The 22263-nt window shown below is 48.6% G+C and overlaps 9 protein-coding genes across 9 annotated transcripts; 6 read left to right on the top strand and 3 right to left on the bottom strand.

Moving 5' to 3' along the window:
* Nucleotides 1-306: 306 nt before the first annotated feature.
* UREG_02132 (uncharacterized protein) lies at nucleotides 307-2651 on the bottom strand (the record flags this gene model as incomplete). Its single annotated transcript, XM_002542570.1, has 6 exons — nucleotides 307-440; nucleotides 501-1016; nucleotides 1078-1324; nucleotides 1389-1519; nucleotides 1575-1801; nucleotides 1858-2651. 6 exons carry the CDS (start codon nucleotides 2649-2651, stop codon nucleotides 307-309), a joined length of 2049 nt encoding a protein of 682 aa, XP_002542616.1.
* Nucleotides 2652-3937: 1286 nt separating this feature from the next.
* Nucleotides 3938-5057, top strand: UREG_02133 (uncharacterized protein; the record flags this gene model as incomplete). The annotated part of the gene is made up of 2 exons (XM_002542571.1): nucleotides 3938-4414; nucleotides 4482-5057. The coding sequence occupies 2 exons, from the start codon at nucleotides 3938-3940 to the stop codon at nucleotides 5055-5057; spliced, it is 1053 nt and encodes a 350-aa protein (XP_002542617.1).
* Nucleotides 5058-6158: 1101 nt separating this feature from the next.
* Nucleotides 6159-7905, top strand: UREG_02134 (uncharacterized protein; the record flags this gene model as incomplete). The annotated part of the gene is made up of 5 exons (XM_002542572.1): nucleotides 6159-6610; nucleotides 6693-7006; nucleotides 7066-7226; nucleotides 7289-7591; nucleotides 7663-7905. The coding sequence occupies 5 exons, from the start codon at nucleotides 6159-6161 to the stop codon at nucleotides 7903-7905; spliced, it is 1473 nt and encodes a 490-aa protein (XP_002542618.1).
* Nucleotides 7906-8217: 312 nt separating this feature from the next.
* On the bottom strand, nucleotides 8218-8877 carry UREG_02135 (uncharacterized protein; the record flags this gene model as incomplete). The annotated part of the gene is made up of 1 exon (XM_002542573.1): nucleotides 8218-8877. The coding sequence occupies one exon, from the start codon at nucleotides 8875-8877 to the stop codon at nucleotides 8218-8220; it is 660 nt and encodes a 219-aa protein (XP_002542619.1).
* A 1603-nt stretch (nucleotides 8878-10480) lies between these two features.
* UREG_02136 (uncharacterized protein) lies at nucleotides 10481-12222 on the top strand (the record flags this gene model as incomplete). The annotated part of the gene is made up of 3 exons (XM_002542574.1): nucleotides 10481-10660; nucleotides 10715-10795; nucleotides 10855-12222. 3 exons carry the CDS (start codon nucleotides 10481-10483, stop codon nucleotides 12220-12222), a joined length of 1629 nt encoding a protein of 542 aa, XP_002542620.1.
* A 905-nt stretch (nucleotides 12223-13127) lies between these two features.
* Nucleotides 13128-14237, top strand: UREG_02137 (uncharacterized protein; the record flags this gene model as incomplete). The annotated part of the gene is made up of 1 exon (XM_002542575.1): nucleotides 13128-14237. The coding sequence occupies one exon, from the start codon at nucleotides 13128-13130 to the stop codon at nucleotides 14235-14237; it is 1110 nt and encodes a 369-aa protein (XP_002542621.1).
* Nucleotides 14238-15704: 1467 nt separating this feature from the next.
* Nucleotides 15705-16364, bottom strand: UREG_02138 (uncharacterized protein; the record flags this gene model as incomplete). Its single annotated transcript, XM_002542576.1, has 1 exon — nucleotides 15705-16364. The coding sequence occupies one exon, from the start codon at nucleotides 16362-16364 to the stop codon at nucleotides 15705-15707; it is 660 nt and encodes a 219-aa protein (XP_002542622.1).
* A 546-nt stretch (nucleotides 16365-16910) lies between these two features.
* UREG_02139 (uncharacterized protein) lies at nucleotides 16911-20355 on the top strand (the record flags this gene model as incomplete). Its single annotated transcript, XM_002542577.1, has 3 exons — nucleotides 16911-19244; nucleotides 19298-19799; nucleotides 19883-20355. 3 exons carry the CDS (start codon nucleotides 16911-16913, stop codon nucleotides 20353-20355), a joined length of 3309 nt encoding a protein of 1102 aa, XP_002542623.1.
* Nucleotides 20356-20946: 591 nt separating this feature from the next.
* On the top strand, nucleotides 20947-21432 carry UREG_02140 (uncharacterized protein; the record flags this gene model as incomplete). The annotated part of the gene is made up of 1 exon (XM_002542578.1): nucleotides 20947-21432. One exon carries the CDS (start codon nucleotides 20947-20949, stop codon nucleotides 21430-21432), a length of 486 nt encoding a protein of 161 aa, XP_002542624.1.
* Nucleotides 21433-22263: the final 831 nt, after the last annotated feature.

Raw genomic sequence — 22263 nt, forward strand, 5'->3', positions numbered from 1 at the left:
GCTTCTGTATCCTCTGCACCCCAGCTCATCATCCTATCCAAAAGATTTCACGTTTGATTTGGAGTCAATGGTAGTAATAGTAATATCAAAGTTGATTCCTATGTATGCTAACCCTAATTAACCGCGTTTCTGCTTTCCATGCATCTAGATCCCCCGAGTCAGTGCAAAGGTCCATACTTTCAAACATTGAGCCGAAAAAAAAAGGAAAGAGTAATACAGACTTTAGTAGGCTCAACCAATGGTGATAGTAAAACAATGCCATTATTACTCCTGATCCGAAACCCTCCCATTCGAGTTCCCCAAATTTCATCCGCTTAAATAATCGTTTCGAACATTGATAAACGCCCCTACGCCGCCATTTTCACTGATTTCATTGACGAGTACTTCAGTTTGCTGATACAGCCTCTCTAAAGCTGCAGAGGACGATTTCCCCAGGGACACTATAGCGAGAACAATCCGTCAGCGAGGATAATAGGCTACGTAAAGATGACTTAACATACCAAGAATCGCGGCATTGAGTTCCTCCGCTACTGAAACTCGGCCGCTAGGATCCAGCAAATGTCCATGCGGTGACGATTTGGGGTCTGAATATGCCATCAACGAGAAAATATCGTTCAATGTATTCTCGTATACTTTTTTTTCATCGTTCATGTAATCTGCTTTTAGTTGTTGTCCATACTCGAGAGCGTCTTTGGCACGGTACAAGTCCTGTGTTGCCGGTTCCGTTTCCGTATCCATAGCTTCCGGGTTCTGAATGTCTTGCATCTGGTCATACATTTCAGTATCCTGAGTAAAAACATCCTCAAAATTGTCTCCTATTTGGTCGTTGGCTGATTTAGCTCGCCTAGGCTGTTGCGAGCTCTCCGGTTCGGAATAACTCCGTACTAGTTCGATAAATTTCCTGCATCTCAAACGAAAACATATCCCAGGGTTATTTTCCAAAACCTTGTTATAATGAGTGTTCGTCAATTCTAACGCTTTGTCGATTTCTCCTTCTAATATGGCGGTGCGTATTTCTAACAGATAACGTTAGATGACAGGAATAACAACAAGAGAAATAGGAATAAAAGAACGTACGCTGTCTTTTAACCGCATCGGCATCATCTTCAACGATATAATCTCTCATGGGAGTGGCACGACTGTTATTTAGAGCCTCTGTTTCCTCTCTAACCTCTTGGGTAAATGATCGAGCGGTTTCTACGTAACCATCATGAGCCAAAAACTGGGCGACGAGGGCTTGAAGTAGTTCAGTTTCGTTTAAAGGCGGACAAAGTGTTGAAACATTACTGGACCCTATTTCCGCTTGGATATTGCGTCTCTCTTGCTAAATGTAGAAATCAGCATAATTACTTCATATCGTTTCGACTTCAAAAGCTAAAACAACTTACGGCCATCATTCCATCAATGTCGAACACAAAGGGGAATTGCCCAAAATTCGCTTTGACATGGCATCCAGGATACTTCTTCATCCCGATGGAGGGATATACCTTTCCCGGTTTCAGATCACGGAAGGCATTTCCTTTCGCGGTGGTTAGCCACACGATCATCGTACAGCGGTTGCGAGTAAGCCTTACCAAGGAATATTCCGTTTTTGGTGAAAAATGCAGCCCCGGTCGCGAAATTAAGCCCGCAGCCAATAGTATCTTCCACTCCGAACGTCGGGCCATATGGCTTTCCCTGTCCCTGATTATCTCCGAAAAAGGTTTTTCCGTCGTCACCATGGTATGCCCACGATTCGTGTTCCCAGCCCGGCAGTCTCTCTAGGGACGCTTTCTTGTTTGAGAACCCGACACCGATCATACTGTAGGAAACAATCAGTAACCATAATCATGGAGGGTGCAAGATAGTGTCATATACCCATCTGTAGGTTTGGCCGTTACGGTAACCTCAAAATAGTAGATCCCACACTGAGGAGGCATAGGATGATTCGCTCGTACAGCAGCCGCTTCATGCTCGTGCTTATTCGCTGCGCCAACATAACGGACTTCCAACCCATCACCCAGTACATCCAAACCGCTATATTTATCCGAGTCGTTCCACTTCGAAGGTAACGGTGACAAAGTCTCGTCATCGGAAAGCGGGCTATGTTCAATTATATCATAGGTCATTCCTCTGTGAGACGGCGCCATGCGGTGCAAGTTGACATTGCTGGAGCTCGTCGAGAGAGAGGGCGCGTTCGATGAATGCGCAGACGAAGTCTCTTTGTGTACAACATTCTTCGATTTGTTAGCTGCTGCTAACTGGGTTATATACTTTGAGCTTTTCAGGTACGACGGCGTAAAAAACTGATTGGCCTGCTGTATAAAACCTGGTCCTCCTCCGCCATGCGCCACAGCCTTCATAAACTGCCGCGAATGATCTGGCAGGAAACCAGGCCTCCTCCAGTTACCCCCACCGTTCATCTGTATTTCTTCGTCAAGGCCGTAACCTTGTCTGTGCAATCGATTGTATTGCGGAGGATAGGAGCTGCTAGGCGTAGCAGTTCCGAGATTTGCGGGGCTGCCAGTCCAGGCGGGAGCATGTGTGGCTGCTGCGCCCGAAACGACTGAGGCGTAAGATGATCTCCGCGGATGAGATATGATGCTGGGCCCTGAAGGGAAAGAAGACGTAGGGGCTCCGCCGGAGCTGGGGGAGAAGGGGAGGTTGGTCATTCTTTGGTCGTGGAGGAAGGAAGTTCCGTTCAACGATCAGCGATGCGGAGGGCCGTGGACATTCGCAAACGCGACCAGCGACAGGCCTAAATGGTTTTGGTAACCCAATAAAGTGAAAATGATCCAATTCCGGCCAGTATTACCCGATTCACAGTCGACCGGGGTTGGAGAATGAGACAGGTGGCTCCGGCTCTTTGGCGGGATGGAAAGGGTAATCTCAAGCTTCGCTGCATATAAGAGGTGCCACGGTCGAGGAATACAGCTCAGTTAAAATGTTTTCTCCATTTCAAATGTTTTAAAGAAATTATCTGACTGGTGAGTGGTGTGAAGGAATGGTGGAAGAGTGCTGGAGTTCAGTCCGTCATAGTAGGTAACTAACTTACTATGGAGCGACCTTAAATTAAAGCTGGAACTAATGTCCATGTGAGGGGGTTCCTTTCAACCATTCGCATGCATACCACTCATCCACAACCGTTCAGTGCATGTTATAAGAAATATCGACATTAAGACTGGCTTTCTTGTGAAAAACGCATCAGATGAAACAAATCGTGTCTATAAACAGCAGAATAACCAGAGAAAGTACACTACACGCTTGTCGCTCTACCAATACCCGGGGTGACAGCCTGACAGGTGACTGTGTGGCACACATGACCTGATAACAGAGAGGAGAAGCCTTCACTTGGGAATACTACATTTTATGTTGCCTGTTGAACTGATAATTGGCCACCTGACAATTCTGGGGGTCTATCAATGCAATATTCAACTGCCCAACTAAACATGAAGTCTCAAATCTCTCTTTGTTTGGCTTTCAGCACCAGCAATGGGGATGGTAGAAGGAAGACAGGGCCTATGGGGGTGATTCGGCAGGCAATCCTCCTAGACTGCGCCATGAGACAATTCTTGTGAAGGTTGAATGCATGAATTAAACCGGTTGGTAGACAGAACAACGCCCTTTCCCACACTATTTTGACGGCCTCGACTTTTATCAAAATGTTGATTGCTCTTTCCGAGGTTTGGCCACTTTGACAGATTGGGTTCTGCGAATTGTTTTGCGAGAAAAGCGCACTGTTCTCATAGAAAGGGTACATCGCTCTCCCGGTCGTTGAATACATGTTATCCGTGAAATATTGGCGTATACTTCGATCCAGATTCTTTTGCAGAAGATCTCTCTCCCTATACACTTTGTCGTCCTTTGCGTGCTGAAATTCATGGAGAGCAGGCTATAGGTATTAGCCAACTCATCTTCAGGATTTCGCGCTCCCAGATACCAGAGCTCAACTGGAATAATGAGCGCAACAGGGTTACTGGCAAGTCCTCGGCTTCTCAATCGAGCGCTACTCCCTGTTGTCTTGTTCGCCATCGTCGTGAATGCAGCATGCGAATGCGGCTTTCGAATGAACGACACTCGCCACTATTTCACGCATATCATATATAGTAATTTTAGTCAATACTCGCCCGCGAAACGGCTCACGTCAAACCCCGAGTTCAAACGAAACTGGGCCATTCAACAATGGAGCATGCCATCGATCAGCTGGGCCACTCCACTTCCCGTTCAAAACCTCCAGGAAAATGTATATCTGGAAGACGGAACCATGATCCTTCGCCAAATCGGATATCCCAAGGAGGGCGTTCTAGCTGGTCGAAATGTTAGCATCGCATCGGTTGCGGGTCAGTCGGGCGATCTTTTCCACGGAAGCTTTAGGACCGAATTCAAACTCGAAGGAGCAGACGGGGGCAGCGTCGCCGCCTTTTTTTGGTATCACGTTGGTCACTCTGTGCCTTTGAATTGTAATGAATTAATAAACGCTAATGCTCCCTCTTGGGATCCAGGATGATCAAAACGAAATAGACATGGAGGTTTTAACTAGAGAGATTAAGCCTCGCGAGATATTGATCCATTACACAACACATCCAGCAGTGGACGAATCGGGAAACCTCGTTAAGAATGCCACAGCAGTTATCCCGATAAAGGGTAATAAGCCAGGGAGTTGGTACCAGCGCCATCGGTTTGACTGGAGTCAGAAGGAACTCAAATTCTACTTTAACGATACCATGGTGCATGCGAACGACATCAGAATGCCCAATGTCCCGGGGCGAGCGCTTCTGAATCTATGGGCCGACGGGGGCATTTGGAGCGGCGCCCCCAGCATCACAGACGTATTTATGAAAGTGAAATATGTGGTTATTTATCACAACACCACAGCCAGCGACCACGGCATGGATATGGAATTCAATGCTCGGTGCACCAGGGCTGGCGGACCATCAAGCGAAACGATATGTCTTGACACATTCATTGAAGGTGGCGCAGTTGATCCCTCGTCCACGGGCGCAATATTGATGCCGTTGTCATTTTGGGTATTGTCCCTGCTTTGGCTGGTTTTAGGGATTGTTTTCACGACGCTGTAAACCCTGTCCAAGGCTGAGTTTGGAATTTTGGGGATGGGGTGAACTGGTCAACTCAAAGATAATGTATTTATTCATTTTGAGCAATGGAGTTTTGGGTCTTGGTTCCTCCGTACTCAGTCTCTCACAGAAGGCGGTGAGGTTGCTTCAAAATATCCGTACTCCGGACTGCGTGGTGACCGCATTGTTGACCGGTGGCTTGGCGAGCAGCCTATGCGGGCAGTGTGATTGGCTGACGGCGATTCAAAGCAAGAGCATGATGAGTAAGTGGCGGATATTGTCGGAGGCCGGTTCAATTCCGGCCAGGCCAATCAGAAAACAGAGCGCAATGCTTAGCTCAGTGCTTGGCAATAACCTTGGTGTACCACATCACTTTGATTTGGATGGTTGAGTACATCGGGCATCACGCATCCTTACACCACTGATCGAATCAACCATCAGAGAAAATGCCTTGAAGGGCGGGTGGGCGAGTGTCTGAGAGGACGCTGTGGCATAAATGCTTGCACTACGCCGCTCGAGCGGTATTTCCACGTGTGTTGGTCATGAAATGGGGATGCTGAAGTGGTGGACAGGTACCTCCGGGGTCACGGGATCCCCCTTGGACAACATCTCGTTTGGGATATCAGATTGTCCCTATAGCTGCTGTGTCTGAGTGATTTGCAATGTCTTCCATCTAAACCCTTCATATCTTTTCTCCGGGATATCAGGGACATGAATCTCCATGTTCCGAAGCCTCAGTGGAAGACGATCCTTCCAGTTCCACCGTTGTTATATGTCTTTCGTAATAGTGCGTTGTGAGGCCGGTATCAATTCCGGCCTCATGAGGGTATATAACCCTCGATGTGTCCCAGCTTTTGCCTCTGCTTTTTGGAATCCTGATCTCTGCCGGAAGACTGATTTTCACGGAAACCCAACCCCGGAAATTCTGTGTTGAACTTTCCCTCCCTTTCCTCCCTTTCACAGGACCAACCATACCACTCTCTGTATATACACATAAAGCCCCCTCCACTCCATCGAAACAAATATATAGTTTCACACTCTATCTATTATCGTCTCATCCCATCCGCCATGCCGACTCTGGAAGATCACTCTTCTGCCACCACGATGGCTAAATTCCCTCATGTCCTTGACGATCCAACAACCCTGCCACGTTCTTTGGATCCCTTTACTATTACCACCTCTACTGGCTTTATGCCTCTTATCATTCCTCCCGTCGAACTGCCAGAAGTCTTTGCCCCCCTGACCTCTCTGCTGTCTCGTCTTCCCGTCGAGAAGGCAGATGGCACACCAGGCCTCTTGGCTACCTACGAGCTAGGTCCAGCTGTGCTGGAGCTTCCTGACCTCACCTCGGAGGTTGATAAGCTCATCACTGAGGATGGTAAACCAGACATGTTTACCATCACCGCGGTCTTTAGGGACTATTCCTTCCTGGCCTCCTCTTACTTGTTGGAGCCCTGCTGGAAGAACTGGAAGTCCAACCCCGATGGCGGGTACGGGTTGGGAAGAGACACCCTTCCACATTCCGTTGCCGGCCCTATGTATCGCTGTGCTGAGATGTATGTAATACCATCATGTTCTCTTTCCTCCCATACTGCCACCTTTATGCCTTTACACCCACGCACTAACAATTCCCTCTAGCCTCGACATCCCCCCCTTTCTGTCTTATGCTGCAGCATATTCTCTTTATAACTATACCCTTGCCGACCCATCTAAAGGCCACGAATATTCCAACCTGCGGCTTGTGCGAGCCTTTGAACGTGGTCTGGACCCCAAAAGCTCCGAAGCTGGCTTTATCTTAACCCACATCTACATGGTTAAGGAGACCTACGCTTTGATAAGTGGAGTTGTCCGCATCCTCAACTCCCTTGACACAATTAAGGATCGTAAGGAGATCAATGATGCCTACCGACAGATCCTGGCTGCTATGAATAAAATTGAAGAATGCATGGAAGGTGTGTACCATGAGCCTTGATCTCAAACGCCAACGATAAATCGTCTAACCATTCTATAGATATGTGGAAAAATTCAAAGCCGACTGAATACCTTGCGTTCCGTGTTTTTATTTTCGGAATTACTTCTCAGTCCATGTTCCCCAATGGTGTAGTTTATGAGGGAATCAACGACAACAAACCGCTATACTTCCGTGGAGAGAGTGGTGCTAATGACAGCATTGTAAGTCTATTTCCTTATGAAATAATGACCTTGAAAGCCCAGATTAACATTGAGTTAAATAGATACCCCTGTTGGACCACCTTCTCGAGATCCCTATGCCAAATACCCCGCTAACAAAAATCCTTCACGAATTCCGAGCCTATCGTCCTCGGCCCCATCGTGAATTTTTGGCTCACGTTCGTGTTCGATCAGAGGAGCTTGGTGTCCGCAACTACGCTGTCCAAGACCCAGAGACCGTGTTCCTATATCTGAAAGCCCTCGACCATGTTCGTAGCTTCAGATGGCGACACTGGTTGTTTGCCAGAGAATACATTATCAAACGAACTCCACACCCAACTGCAACTGGAGGAAGTCCTATTGTCACGGTACGTCGTTCGAAAAGCCTTTTTGCAGTATTCCCTTTCGAGGCCACGACAAGCTAATGGCATTTTTATAGTGGCTTCCCAACCAGCTCTCGGCTGTCATGGATTTGATGATCGCCACATACGACGACTATGTTGTGCCCGTAATCAAGAATGGAGCAAATGGCGCTGCGGCATCTGGCAACGATGTGGACCTAGGGTCTTCTAAACATTATAGGGACCAGGTGGAAGAAATGATGGAAAACGTGCGCGACCAGAGGACTAAACTGGCAAGAGAGGTTGAAAGGTGGTGTGCAGAGCGTGGTGTGCAAGGATAGGATGGCCAAGTGGCATTGTGAACGAGCAATGCTTCGTTCTTCGCATTCGTCAAAAGGAGGTAGACATCGAAAATTGTAAAATGGCAAAATGAAATTTAGCAGGCGGTAAAATGACCTGGTGGATGACTGAAGGAGGTTAACCTTTTGAGATATTGATAGTTTTGCGTTTTCATTTGTGTAGTTGACTAAACAGATACATTAAAATTTGATTGTAGGTTTATTTTTCTTTAATCTATCGACTCTCCCTGTTTGCTATATTCGAAGCGAAGATAAGAAGGCCAAACATCACATTTTAAGAGTCCATCTCCCCGTCTAATATTGATTACGGGTCTCGGCCGCCGGCGGAGTATAGGACCTTACAATTTGGATTCCAAGACGAATGGCATATTCAACCGCATCGATACTAACGGGATGGACGATAATCTTTTCCAGTTTGGGTATCTGAGCGTCCGCAAATTGCTTGATTGTAAGTCCTGTAACCTTAGTTCGCGAAATATCAAGGACCTTTAGATTAGGCATAGTCTTGATGATGGTGGGTGTGATGGCATCTGTCACCCCCACAGTTCCCGCAATGTCCAAATGAGTGATGGACTTGAACAAACCCTTTCTCATTAATGGTTCTAGGTGATTTTGTTCAATCTCTGAACACCATCGAACGGTGAATCGAGTTAGGATTCCCTTGGTGTTGGATAGGAGACCTTCGAGCATTTCTGCTCTCAGGAACATAAATTCGGCAAACGTAGCACTCCTTAACCTGGTAAAGCGGCTAAGTGGGTTTCCTTGTGGCGTCGCGATAATAATGGAAGACTCGAAGCGTAAATGTTCCAAGGTCCTTGGTAAGTCCGGGAACGAGTTTAGGAATGCCGAAGCATATGTGAACGACTTTAAGTTGCGATGGTTTGCGATCGAGACAGGTCGTATTGGCCTGGGTGGGAAAGAACCTTCAAGATAAAGCTCTTCTAGATTCGGCATTATGGTTTCAAGTTGGTCCTAGTCATTGATGAGCCGGGCCAATTCGCGAAAGGTTTTAGAAAAGCGAAACCCACATAAAACAGAGGTAATGTTAAGACGCAAGCCGGAATCTCCCGATTTGAATATAGCTTTAAGGATCGCATGTTTGGAAGCTCCAATAAAGGATTTCTAGCTGTGGAAGACCTTGCCACGCATGCCTCTAAGCGTTCGAGACTAGGGTAGGACGACAGCACGGCCCAAAAGTGGTCTTCTGGGAGAGTATATACCTGGTTAAGGATTAAAGTTTTGAGGTTCGTAAGGCCAGGAATGGGTAAAGTCCCTTCGCCGAAATCCGGCATCCCGATTCGAAGCGAATTTAGGTGAGCACAGCGAGACAAAATCTCAAATACCTTCGGCGTAACTTTAGGATTTAAGTTGGCAAGTTTGGCGTCTCTTATATTACCATTTGATTTGCGCAAAAATGCCCGGACATCAGAGAAACTAAGAGGCCTTGTTGCGATTGAGAGGTCGAGAGATAACCATTGTTTGGAATGACAACTCCCAAGGTCCTGCCAGAGCTTCGAAACTTGTATAAATCGCCTTGTCAAACAGGTTAACTTTGTGGCAGAAAAAGAGCATGAAGAAGGGGTCTATACATCATAGTCGTTAGATCTAAATATTCAAGTATCATAGATACCAGCTCCGGGGGTAGAACGACTAAAGGGTCCACCCGCTTCGGGGGGTTAAGGGCTTTCTCTAACTTAGACATGAGTGTCTCAATTTGCTGCGTGATAATTAGCAGGAAGATTTAATTGGAATGTGAACCTTTGCTGAGGATGGTGCTGCACAAACCTTGCGCCCAGGAGCGTCGCTACCTAGGGTGCGAAGTGAATAACTGTAAATTTTGATAGCTTCTTCAAATTTTTTCATTAACTGCAGCACTTTTGCTGTCCGGAGGTATCCCTATTATTGTGAGTGGTTATCAACATCCCGTCACAGGAAAACTGCAAATACCCGTGCATCAGCCTTGTCAATTTTGATCATTCGTCGTCCATCTTTCAAACCAGATTCCAGGTCGCCAAGAGCACAGTATGTTGCAGATCTACTATCAAGCAAGGCAACTAGATCTCCTCGTCCAAGTGCGAGAGCCTTTGCAATCCTTTGTCAGTGGTGTTCCAGACGCCAACTAGAGAACAGGAGGGACAACCTCAGTGAAACATTGCAGCGCCCTCTCATAGTTTCTGAGGCGATAATGACCTTCTCCAGCTGACTGCAACGCTTGCACATCTCGGGGGACGGGCGGGGTGTTACTGGCAAGCATAGCTTCATCCAGCGTCAGTAGATGCCACTGTGATGAAGGCTCTTTCTCGCGACGCTGATGTGACGGGTGATGTTTTGAGCCACGCGCTTAGTGGAGAGTAACTCCATATGTACTTGGAGGTGTGGGGTTCGAACGGATCGATTTCGGCCCGAAGGTGGCACGGACCACAGCTGGGATATTTACTTTCTTCCCATTTGGGAAAACGCCGTGTACCGCAACGTCGGACTCTCCCTCTTTCGCAGCGTTGGGACTGATTCCCAACACGACCAGCTTATCATTCACGATACACCTTCAATTAAAATAATGGAAACACATAATTTGGAGGCCGCGTCCGATTACATCAACAACCTGCTACTCGCTCGAGGACTGCTCAGGAATGGCAAACGCATCGAGTTTGCGGAACCGGCAAGGGCGCCAGACGGCATCGGCGGCACAATGACAACAGTTATCAACTTGGTCCATGATTTGATAATGAGAAGAGATGTTTGTAGAGCTCTAATTTGGGTCGTGGCCATAGCGAACTGACAATGAACGCAGCGAGAAGCAGAGCAACATGAAAACCTGGCTGGTACGATCAGGAGCCTCCGTAATACGGAAGCAAAACAAACGCTTGAAGTTGTACGTTCAAAATGACTTGTTTGCAAGTATGCTGCTAACATTTCTCCTTTGATTACCAGGAACGACTTGAAACCAGGATGGAGGAGCTAAGCCGTGCTCTAGCGCTCACCGAAGGTCAAGAACGAGCTTTCAAAGTCAACATACGAGAAGCCGAGGGAACAATACGCATACTGAAGGAGCAGGTTCAGCGGATGAAATCCACAGTCCAACAGATCAGAGCTCAATACACGACCGATATTCGTAAACGAGATCTTGAAATGCAGAAACTCAAAGCTCGATTGACCGAGCGGACTCGAGGTAAAAGGGACGGGCCGGGTGTTACAACCATAACAATTACGCCTCCGCCGAAGGCAACAAATCAGAAGTCTACAGAAGGCGGTCAAGGATTAGACACTCCCGGCTATAGCCTGAGGCAAGAAACGACCGAGTTTCTCACCCAACTCTGCCAGAGTCTAAGTGACGAAAATGATGGACTGATTCGTCTAGCGCAAGACTCAATAACAACCCTGAAAGAACTCCAAGGCTTGACAGAACCGGGCGTAAATGAGGTTTCTATGGCAGCGGATGCTGCTGAACTCGAAACTGATCCATTGTCTGGGCCGGTCCCTCCGTACGAAACACTCTCCGCCGAGATGTCATACGTGCTAGAACAACTACGATCGTTATTAACCAATCCATCTTTTGTATCGCTTGAAGAAGTCGAAATCAGGGACAGTGAAATCTCCCGTTTACGCGATGGCTGGGAGAAAATGGAAGCTAGATGGAAAGAAGCGGTTGCGATGATGGATAACTGGCACAGACGTATGGCAGGCGGCGGTGATGGAGTGAATATAGACGAGCTAAAGCTTGGCATGACTCTCGGCTCTAGTATTGATCGAGACATTGTTTCTCAGGATGCAAGTATGCCTGTATCCAACAATGAGAACGTGCAGCTACCAAGTGTGGGAGAGGAAGGAGAAGGGGAAAGCGAAGACAAACAAAGGGAAGAGCGCGCTGCGCCTCGCCGTCGTAGCTCGCTGCGCGCAAGCCCAAGAAGAAGGACGGTCAGATTTGCGAAGCGAAATCAAAATATACTGGAGGAATGTTCGGGGAATAAACAACCAACAATACTACCACAGGGGACACCTGCTGAAGCGATTTCAGAGAACATGCCGGATACAGACAAGGATGCTTCCTGCGCGGTTGAGAAACCGAGTACGATCAGCTCACCGAGAAGACCAACCAGAAAGCAAGCAGATCCAAAAGTCCAATTACGTGTAAGCAGTGCCGTTTTCCGTTATGGGCTATGTTTTAATCTCCAGCTGACTCTTGCAGAACAATCGAATTATGACGCGTCAAGCCACTGGGGCGAGACCGTCGGCTATAAAACGGGGAGAAGCACATTACTCCAAACCTCGCGGCAAGAAACGGAGCAGTACCTCCAATGATTCGAACCCGCGTAGTCGGCGAAGGAAAAGTGCATTCTCCGCTAAGGAACTAGAACAATTGTCAAGAATAGCTGATTGAGCGATGTTTTGTCTTGCAAAGTGATACCCATTTGGCCTTTGAAACCTTGTTCGACGTTTTTGCGCATACATGGCGTTGTTGAGATTGCGCTGATGATTGATTCGCAAACGGCTATTGTCGTGATACCTGATGTGGTTATGTATAATGATTCTGGATTTGAGACGAGCTATATATGCCATGTATTTTACAGTTACCGCGCGCTCTGGCATATCTTAAGTATCTTGCAACACACACGCTCCCCAAGGCGTACAGTGCAACCCGAATTACACCCTCCTGCTCCTCGTCGAAAACAATAAACAATATTGTTGCGCACCTCTATTTCACAAGGGCAATATTATCAACCCGCTCCTGAAGCCTCTGTGCAAACCATCGCAGGGCGTTGGACGGGCAACGCGTTGTATCACGTGATCCATCTTGGAAAAGTAACCTCGGCAGGCTTTCTTGAGATGAGAGAAGGGCCTCACAAGGGGCTCATCCATATCAAAAACAACCCGCTATTATAACTATAATACCTTGAGGAAGATCATTGCAAGATGCCCCGTACAAAGCACAACATCCGAAGAACATCTCTTGGCGTTCACTTTGACCCATAAATCCCGCCGTCTTTCTCCACCCGGCTCCCAATCGCACCGGGGGCCGGGCTTGTGGTAAACCTCGGGATTGTTATGGCGCCTCGATGAGACTTCGTGATTTTTCCATTGGCATGGCCTCCCAGTTGCTTTCGACTTGTACCTACAACTTGAAAGCTATACCCTTTTAAATAGAGGCTTTCCACCGCTTCTACACAGTGTCTTTTAACTGAACAATCAAGAAAAACCAGGCCGATATGGAAAACCAGCCGCCCACCTCATTTGAAGGCTGGGTCAGTCACTCTGCAACATCTCCTCTAACGCTCGCCACGTTCACGCCAAAACCCTTCACGCCCTTCGACGTCGATATCAAAATCACCCACTGCGGCATCTGCGGGTCAGACATCCACACTCTCCGCTCAGGCTGGGGCCCGACAAATTACCCCTGCGTCGTCGGCCATGAGATTGTCGGCCACATTGTACGCGTAGGTCCCGGCGTCAGCAGCTTGAACTCTCCGTCCAAACATCTAGCTGTTGGCGATCGAGTCGGCGTCGGCGCACAGTGTAATTCGTGCCTAAAACCGGATTGCGAGGAGTGTTCATCCAGCTTGGAGCACTACTGTCGGCGAAGGACAGGGACATACAATGGCAAGTTTCCTGACGGGAGCAAGTCGTACGGCGGTTATGCGAAATATTGGCGGGGCCCAGCCTACTTCGTCTTCAAGATCCCGGACGCCTTGCCTAGTAATCTAGCTGCTCCCCTTCTATGCGGCGGTATTACCGTTTTCTCACCTTTGTTGAGAAATGGGGCTGGGCCTGGAAAGTCTGTGGGTGTAATTGGAATTGGCGGATTGGGACACATGGGCTTGCTATTTGCCAAGGCAATGGGTTGCGATCGCGTTGTGGCAATCTCGCGCAGCAATTCAAAGCGATCCGATGCGTTAAACGGCCTAGGCGCGGACGACTTTATTGCAACAGATGAAGACAAAAACTGGGCTAAAAAGCATGCGAACTCCCTACATTTCATCATCAGCACTGTCTCCTCCGGAAACGTCCCACTCGCACAATATCTCAGGCTGCTTAAACGTAATGGACAATTCATCCAGGTTGGAGCGCCAGAAGAACCTTTCCCCTCTTTCAACATTGGGCCAATGATTACTAAAGGCACCGTTATTGCTGGATCCCAACTCGGATCTCCGGACGAAATCCGCCAGATGCTTGAGCTAGCGGCTCAAAAGAGGGTCCTACCATGGATTCAGGAACGCAATATGAACGAGGTGAATACTGCCCTGGCGGATATGGATGCGGGAAAGGCACGATATCGATATGTCTTGGTCAATTCGCCTGAGGACCTGGCAAAACTGTAGCTTGGAATTAAAAACAAATTTCAAGAGTTCTCCTATCCAATACGATAAGCAGAAAGAACAACCAGGCAGGGAATCAATTTAGCGAGTTGACCATTCAATACAATTTAAGCGAATCAATAGCCGTTAACCGCCTGTTCATGGAAACAAGAAGCTTGAGAGACCTTAAAGATATATATCCAATAAAACTACAACAAACAGGCATTGCTTAGAGAACATCAATTCCTACTTTCCAACAAGCGGTGCTACAGTGAGCTCCAACCATCGCATAATTCTCGTGTTAATGTGGATCGTCGTTGGGCGAGCTTGAGATTTTCGTAAGAATGGGGCTGCAGGGAGAAGACAGAGGAAAAGACATTAAAATGACTGGCACAACTCCTCTTTGATATCGCCAAAGAGAGGTGGGCAATTCGCACTCCTTCTCCTGATGGTCGAAGTAGGATAGTTGGCTGCCCTTGTCGGCTCAATTCTTAGTCGTCGAAGCCATCGCACATCCCAACTTTCGTTTCGTTTTTATACTCAGCTTAATTCTTCTGATTTTTTTGGGTTGGGATATATTAGCGTGGCTCACTTTTAGTCACAACGGCCATTAAATTGGGATACCTTGGAATCCTTTGGATCACTGGGTGTTCTGCAGACGCTATTCGAAGGTGCCGGGAGCCGAACTATCAGTCAATGAGATATAGCACTTTCTAAAGCGTATGGTCTCTTAAAACCTACTCCGGAAATTTTATGTTGTTCCAATTCAGTTTTTATTTTCCGCCAATACGTAGTGCTAGGCGTTTCCCATCCTGCTGTTGAGAAGGCATATCCAGCCCAAAGGAGAGCAAAAGCCACAATAATCGTGGAATAAGGCATCATTGGCCGTATGTCGAGAGGGATTGAAACCGTAGCAATGTAAACGAGTGGACGGGAAGTAAATGCTTTTCATATAAATATATAACTGTGATTGAAATGGCTAGGCGCTGCGGATTGTATATCCAAGTAAGGGTAATAGAGAAGCCCTGAACTCCTAGGCCAGACAACCACACTAGTGTTATGCAAACGGAAGTTGCTCGTCGGAAAGCCCGAAACATAGACTGAAGACTTAGCAGGAAGTCCCTACCCTGCACTCGACGTAAAGGTATAATGCGAAAACAGAGCAGCTAGTATTGGCAAAAAGCAACAAGTGTCACCGAGCAGTGGAAATGGCTGGCTCAACATGAAAAAAAAAGAGGTGAAAAGAAAAGAAACATAGAGAGAGAGAAGTCTAAGCGCCGTGGTTATATGAGAAAGGAAAGAGAAAGTAAGAAACGGAGCACCGATAAGGAATAGTATTCAGGTACGCAGACCTCATCTTTTTCCACTTGTATCGGTTGCAATTAACAAAATATCCCAGGGACAAAGGCTAAACACTTTGAATGGACACACTCGGTCGCCAATTATTATTGCAATAAGGCCGAAATAGAAAGATAGGGTTGTTAATGGCTCTTAGCCACCGCCACCACCACCGCCGCCGCCTCCGCCGCGAGATGACTCTCGGCGGATCGCACGTTCAAGGATTGTAAGTCCAGAAAGTAGGAACATCGTTTCGAAGTCTTTTCCATAAGTCTTGTTGAGCTGGAACTTCCCTTGCTTCTTAAAGCTTTTGATCCCGTTATTTGTGTAGGCACCGAGTATCTCGCCCGTTTGCTCGTCGAGAAATTTGAAATTCATCGAACTGAATTTAGTTGGTTTCGAGCCGTCGACTCCAACAGAGTGAGTCCGTTTCCAGAGAAATCCTCGCCTTTCAGGGCCATGGTGGGAGGAGATATTCATTTCAAAGCGGTATCTTGAATGGTCTCTGCTCTCTCGGGTTAAATCCTCCCATAACATGTCTGTCACGGCTGCAGGGTCACCGAGGCCGAGTTTGGATTTACTGGAAAAGGTCACAAAATTGGATACAGCGGCAACAGTGCCATTGCGATCTTTCCCAATATGAAACGTTAAATCGGGTTTTCCAAATGTGAAGAGCAATTTTCGAACATAGTAAAGCGGCGTCTTGTCTCCCAAGGTGACAGTCCAATTGGTACATGAGGTTGTTAGATAAAGGTTAAAGATTTGCGAAGTATTCGTGAGAGGTAGATCTGTCGCTGGAGCAGGGGAAGACATTTTTCGAGACTTTGGGGTGAGAGCTGCCCGGGTTTGAAGCCAGATGGGAGAAGAGGAATGCTGCTCTTATGATCTTCGCTCGCGTGCAGGGCTCCATTTATACATACGGCTTGCAATGGAGCCAAGTTAGCCTAGCATAGTGCCTTGTCAGCCCCTTAGTCCTGACTGTGGAGAAGGCTTTCACAGCTTCGGAATAGTAACCACATGTAACTAATTAGCAATAAATTGGGCCAGCGGCTGCAACCTCGGGGAGCTGACTCCGAATAGCTGAGCTTGATGCTGAAGATATCAAAGGCCAGACAAGCACGGAGTATTTTACAGCCACCGTTTCGGGCGTAACTGATATATCACGTGATTTAATATCGGCAATAGTTTATCCGAGAGCTAGTTAGGAGCTCGGGCCACCTCAAAGTTCCCGAAATGGAAGGCCATCAACGCGCCAAACAACAACGCAGTCTGCTTGCTGGCACGCATTGTGGAAGAGCGCGGCCACGATGCCTATCTAGCCTTTTGCAATAGAACATTGTCAACGTTTTGGTTCGCATCATGGCATTCAGAAGGGCTTACGGAGACTCCAGTCCTCCTTCAACCCCGGCAAAACCACCGGATTTTGGGTCAAGCGCATTTTCTTTGACTCCTGCTGGACATCCTCCCTCGTCCGCTGGATCTTTTACTCCTGCTGGGAACCCTCCGTCTTCGTACTATTTTGGTAGCTCTGTGGATTCTCAAGCTTCAGAAGACCTGCTATCCTTTTCCACCAATTCAACCAACTTCTCCGCATCGCAATCACGAAATGCGCCCTTCCCAAGCTTCAGGTCCCGCCAAACAAGGGAGCCTTCAACAAATCTCCTGCGTGGTGTTGGAGGGGGAAGAAGCATACCTAGATCGAAACTATCGCAGAGTTTTACTTTCAGCAACGACGGCGAGGAGGAAGATAACCTGGAGGAGATGGATACCGAAAGTCCCAGAAGAATGGACCTGGAAGAAGATGACGCACCTCTACCTTCGACATTTCCAAGGATTGGTGGTGGTCCGGCGGCCCATATGCGCAAGTCAATGATTTACTCGAACCCGAAAAGCGCGAAGCGAGCTAAATTGGACGAGAATTGGGCCCAATCTTTTCCTCCCAGCCCTCCCCAAATACGGTGGAAAAAACAGCCTTCTTCATTTCCTCGAATTGCGGTCGATATCGCATCTAGGGAAAATTTGGCCGCCCTCGATGAGCCGAGCGGATTGTTGCTTAGTATGGAGGATACCATCAGTGAGATGTACGACCAGGTCAGAGATCGTGAAGCAGATGACGACACCGTAGATATCGCCTTATCTAGTGCTTGTGAAGATTTGCCAAACTTGTGGAAACAATATTCAGAAGAACCGGGCTCAGTCAACTACGAGAATGGATGCATTGGCCCTGGGGAGCAATCCTCGGGAATTATGAAAGCTGGCTTCTTGAGTTCATTGCTACTTCGACTCCATCATCCCCCAATTCTTCGACGCCATCCTGCCGACCGTCGCTCGCAATCCTCTCGCTCACCTTTCCACACTCTAGCTGTATCACAACCTTCTGAGTCCAAGTCTTCGATCCCAAAAGTGTTATTTGATTGGCTAAACCAACACCATTCACCTCAATCAGCTCAATTTAATGCTCTAAAGAGACAGCAACCAAACCCGACCGCGTCGCACACATTTTGGAGCATCGTCCTTGCCGCCCTTCTTCGTGCGGATTTCTCGTTTGTTATACAATTGTTGGAAGCAGCCGATTTCAGCTATGCTCGAACAGCGATGGAGGAGGGCAGCAAAGAGCCAGGATACCGCGGCAGACAGCTCCAGATAATCCAGCAGTGCGTAAACAAAGCGCTTCAGCTGCTCCGAACTTCTCCCGGAGTTAAAAATGACGACTGGGATATTAAAGGGATGGACTGGGCAATGTACAGAAAGCAAGTAATGTCCGCCGTTTCCGAGCTCGAAGATTTGGCAGAAGGCCCAGATCGGGACTCTGCCGGGGGAAACTGGGACTTTCAGGCATCGCATTTTGGCCTTTCCAGCATCCGATCCGGTGTCTCGTCCTTTAGCCAAAGTGCTCGCATGGCTGAAAGCAAGATTCCGTGGATGATCTATCAATATATCAAGGACTTATACGGTATCATACTGGGCGCCGTTCCGACGATCTTGAAGTACTCTGAGGACTGGGTTGAAGCCACTGTTGGCCTTGCTGCATGGTGGAACGGCGATGACGACAGTGAGATTACTTTAGACAATAGACATTCGAATCAACTAGCGGTCAAGAGATCGCAAGGCCCCAGATCTGTGGACATCAATACCGAAGAAGCGTACTTGCGGCGTCTCGACTACGCCTTTACGTGCGTCACTGATACCCTCGGCAAGGATGGGTTACAAATTAACTCAATGAATCCTTCTGAAGTCGGTCTCGCCTGCGTTTTTGAAGGGAACGTCGAAGGCGTACTTCGGCTGATGCAGACGTGGTCTCTTTCAATCGCTGCCGCGACTGCAGAGGTTGCGAGCTTCGGAGGCTGGCTGGATTCGTCTGTGGGTTCCGAACCCATGCCTGGGCTGAATGAGAATGATCTTATGGTTCTAAACTACGGGCAGCCGGATCAGAGGCTTCGGAAAGATGATGTTTTGGTCAATTTTTCGTCCGGATTGTTTGATCGAGGACGGTTGGACGGGCCGTCAAGTGTCAGGGAGGGGTGGGAATTGTCGCTGGAAGTGTTGAGTCGTCTCGATGATCAAGGATTGATGAAAACCAAAGTGAATGAGTTCCTGGATCGGGTGACTATCGATTCTTCGGAAAAGATGGACAGGCTTGTTCTGCTGTGCACAGAGCTAGGGTATAACGAGGAAGGCCGCAAGATTTCCGAGGTAAGCTCGCCGCCATTGTTTGTATTATGAGTTTGCCGTTTGACCAGTCCTAGCGATACGGGGATAAAATTGCCCAAAACTCCGAAGAATACGGCGCCGCTTTATTTTGTTATGCACGGGCGCATTGCATTCAGAAGATAAAGAATGTTGTAGACCTCCTTATATCCCTCTGCCTTGTCCAGTCAACCGCGTATCCTCCTAAATCGGAACTTGACACACAACTTCGATCACTTCTCTACGAACCTACTGCAGCGCTGTCAGCGATTGCCTCTGTGGACAATGAAGGCGCAGCCATGCTTCAATTCCACTTTAGTGGATACGCGACGCTACGGAACTACTATGATATTCGTGATGAAGAGGTGAACCTAGAGCCGGGACAGAAGCCCAAGCATCGTCCGCTAGCCCGGAAGAGAGCAGCTGCGCAAGCCCTCACGGCAGTAATCAGCAGCGCTGCCGATAGCATTTACGGTGGCTTGTATGACCAGGACCGGAAAACTGCGGTGCAACCAGACGGACTATTAGTGTTGCTTGGGGAGTCGCTTGCACTCATCGAGCGTAGGTTTACATCTCTCAACTCCTAAGCGAGCCTCTTCCAACTGCGCAATGGACTAATCCCTTTCCTCACCGTTCTGTAGCAGATCCAAACCAATATTTTATAGTTGATCAACTGCAAACCATCCTTGCCGCGATCGAAGACCTACAAACCGTCACATCTCGCGTCTATGACCAATGCGAAGAATGCCTGCAGTCCGCCGTCCTCCATCATCGCAATTACCGCGGAACCGGCACGGCACAAACGTCCTCACCCGACGACTCGCGATCGCACTCTCCGACAAACCTGCTCCGCAAATCCGTCTCGTCGATGTCCGGCTCGTTTAGCGGATTTTCACTGATCGGAAGCGAAATACTCGAGCCGCAGAACCGGTCACGGGGGACGATTGATTCGGGGGTGCTGGTTCCCAGGCTGGCGGGTGGAGATGCAAATGTGAAGCGGGGGTGGGATTGGAGGGAGATGGTACGAAGCGATGTCAAGGGGGAGGAGATTCTGAAGGCGTTGAGGTTGAGACTTGCGCGAGGGTTGTGTTTTGGGGAGTTGAGGGATTGGATTTGATGGGAGTTGCTCATTTTTCAAATCATCAGTCAGCTTAGGATCTGGCATGGTATCTTCTCCCTCCCTTCCTCTCTTCGTGCCGCTTTTCCTCCTTTCGGTTTCGACGGCATGTTGTTCGGCGACGCACAATGGAGAGAAAACAGACAAATAGCGAACATTGGGCCGAGTGGCAAAAGCCGTAGTTACCTTGTTATCGCGATTTCAAAGCGCCTAATTAGCCTTTCCTGCACCCTGTTTCAGCTCAGTAGGGATCAGGTACATGAATCTTCAAGCAAAGCTGACTGGGGGACTGTGTCAAGTTTCTCAAGGTTCCAGGCACTGCACGCGTTGCGACCCGTAGGCTAATACCTACACCCCGGAGGAGTCCGATAGAACAGTAGCGGGGGAGTCTAGATGAGCAGCCAGTATTCCGGTTAATGTTATCAGCGTTGATATTCTGGCTCCTCGCTGTCCGATTTTCTGTCCATGTTCATGTCGTGGCAGCCCTGCATGCCGCACCGCCACAGCTGGGTGTCACCAAAACGATAGGGCTGACTGCGCCACTCACCATCGACGGGCTCGCTTGGTTGCAGAGACTTGGAGCAGGCCAGAATGCGGGCAGAGAGAGGGACAAGATGTCGAGTGCAGAGGAGTAATGCAGGCCGGTCACATGGACCTGATGAAGTGCAGATCCTGCCTTGGGCTTCCGGCCTCAAACCACCAAGACGACGATGGGGAGATTTGGCGGAGAAACCCCGTAGAGAGAGAGAGACCAGTGCGCATAGGGCTGCCAATCAGAGCCCCAACAGGTCTCGCAGGAGACCCAGTGGTGACCTGGGCCAGGATGCGCGGAATGCAGTGCAGTATGACAGCATGCTCGGCCTCAATGGCCCCGAACTCGATAATAATAGGCAATTGGGTGGCGAAAAGCTGTGTTTCCGTGATGAAAACAGCATCAACTCTGGAGAGACATCTGGAATGCTGATATTGCGAGATACGAGGATTGTGATGATTCCAACCGTTGCTGCAACAGTGGTTGAAGACATGTTGCTGCCGTTGAAACCGATGCCCGTCGCGTCATCCATTCATCCACTGTGACTGCGCCAAGGGAGCTGAGCAATCCCCAACATGATCCCCCCAGCCTCACAGCTAACTAGTTAACGAGCAATCTCCACTGTGTCTGTGTCTCTTGCGGCATCTCATCGTCGTGATTCTGCACGTTAAACTCTTGACTCGACATCCAGCTTCCATCTGTCAACTCTGCCTTGCACTCCCACCAATCGCCCCGTTTCTCGCTGCATGTCTTCCCAGGAACCACGGAACCCAAACCGCCATTGACGCTCTGTTTCTATAATTATTCTTGCACTGACTATCAGCAAAGCACACGGGACTGCGGGCTACGCTCTGTTTCCTTCATCAACGGCTATCCAAACCGGCGTCTCTTGGATCGCTCTGGCCCTTTCTTCTCTTGCTGGGAACATCATATCCACACTTTCTCGTGCTTGACTCTCCTAGGCTCGAGCTGAGAGTCACAAAGTTTCGGCCATGTCCGCTGCTGTCAACTTTCTTCCTTTGGATAACTTGCGCAGCAACTATCCCGCTGCCGCGCTGAAGGGGATCCATTAACGCTGGCTCTGGGAGCCATACGCTAGTAGCGCCCGCTCCGAGCCCGCCAGTCGCTCCATGCTGGAACATATCCGAGCTGGATAGGCTCCCCCCCCAACCAGCGGGCTGTTCTCTAAAGCGTTTCCAGTCACGTCAAGCACCCGGGACCCGCGGCCCGGGCTTTCTGCATTTCCAAGCTGTTCCTGTTTTTAGATCTTCTCGTGTCGTCTTCCAGTCCCAAGGTTCATGCCTCTCCTTAGGCTCCCATAGACCCACCAGTCAAGGAACTGGAAACTATGACTGGTAGTGTTTGGACCAAGCCTT

This window comes from Uncinocarpus reesii, genomic scaffold (assembly GCF_000003515.1).
Source record: "Uncinocarpus reesii 1704 scaffold_1 genomic scaffold, whole genome shotgun sequence".
Classification (NCBI taxonomy): domain Eukaryota; kingdom Fungi; phylum Ascomycota; class Eurotiomycetes; order Onygenales; family Onygenaceae; genus Uncinocarpus; species Uncinocarpus reesii.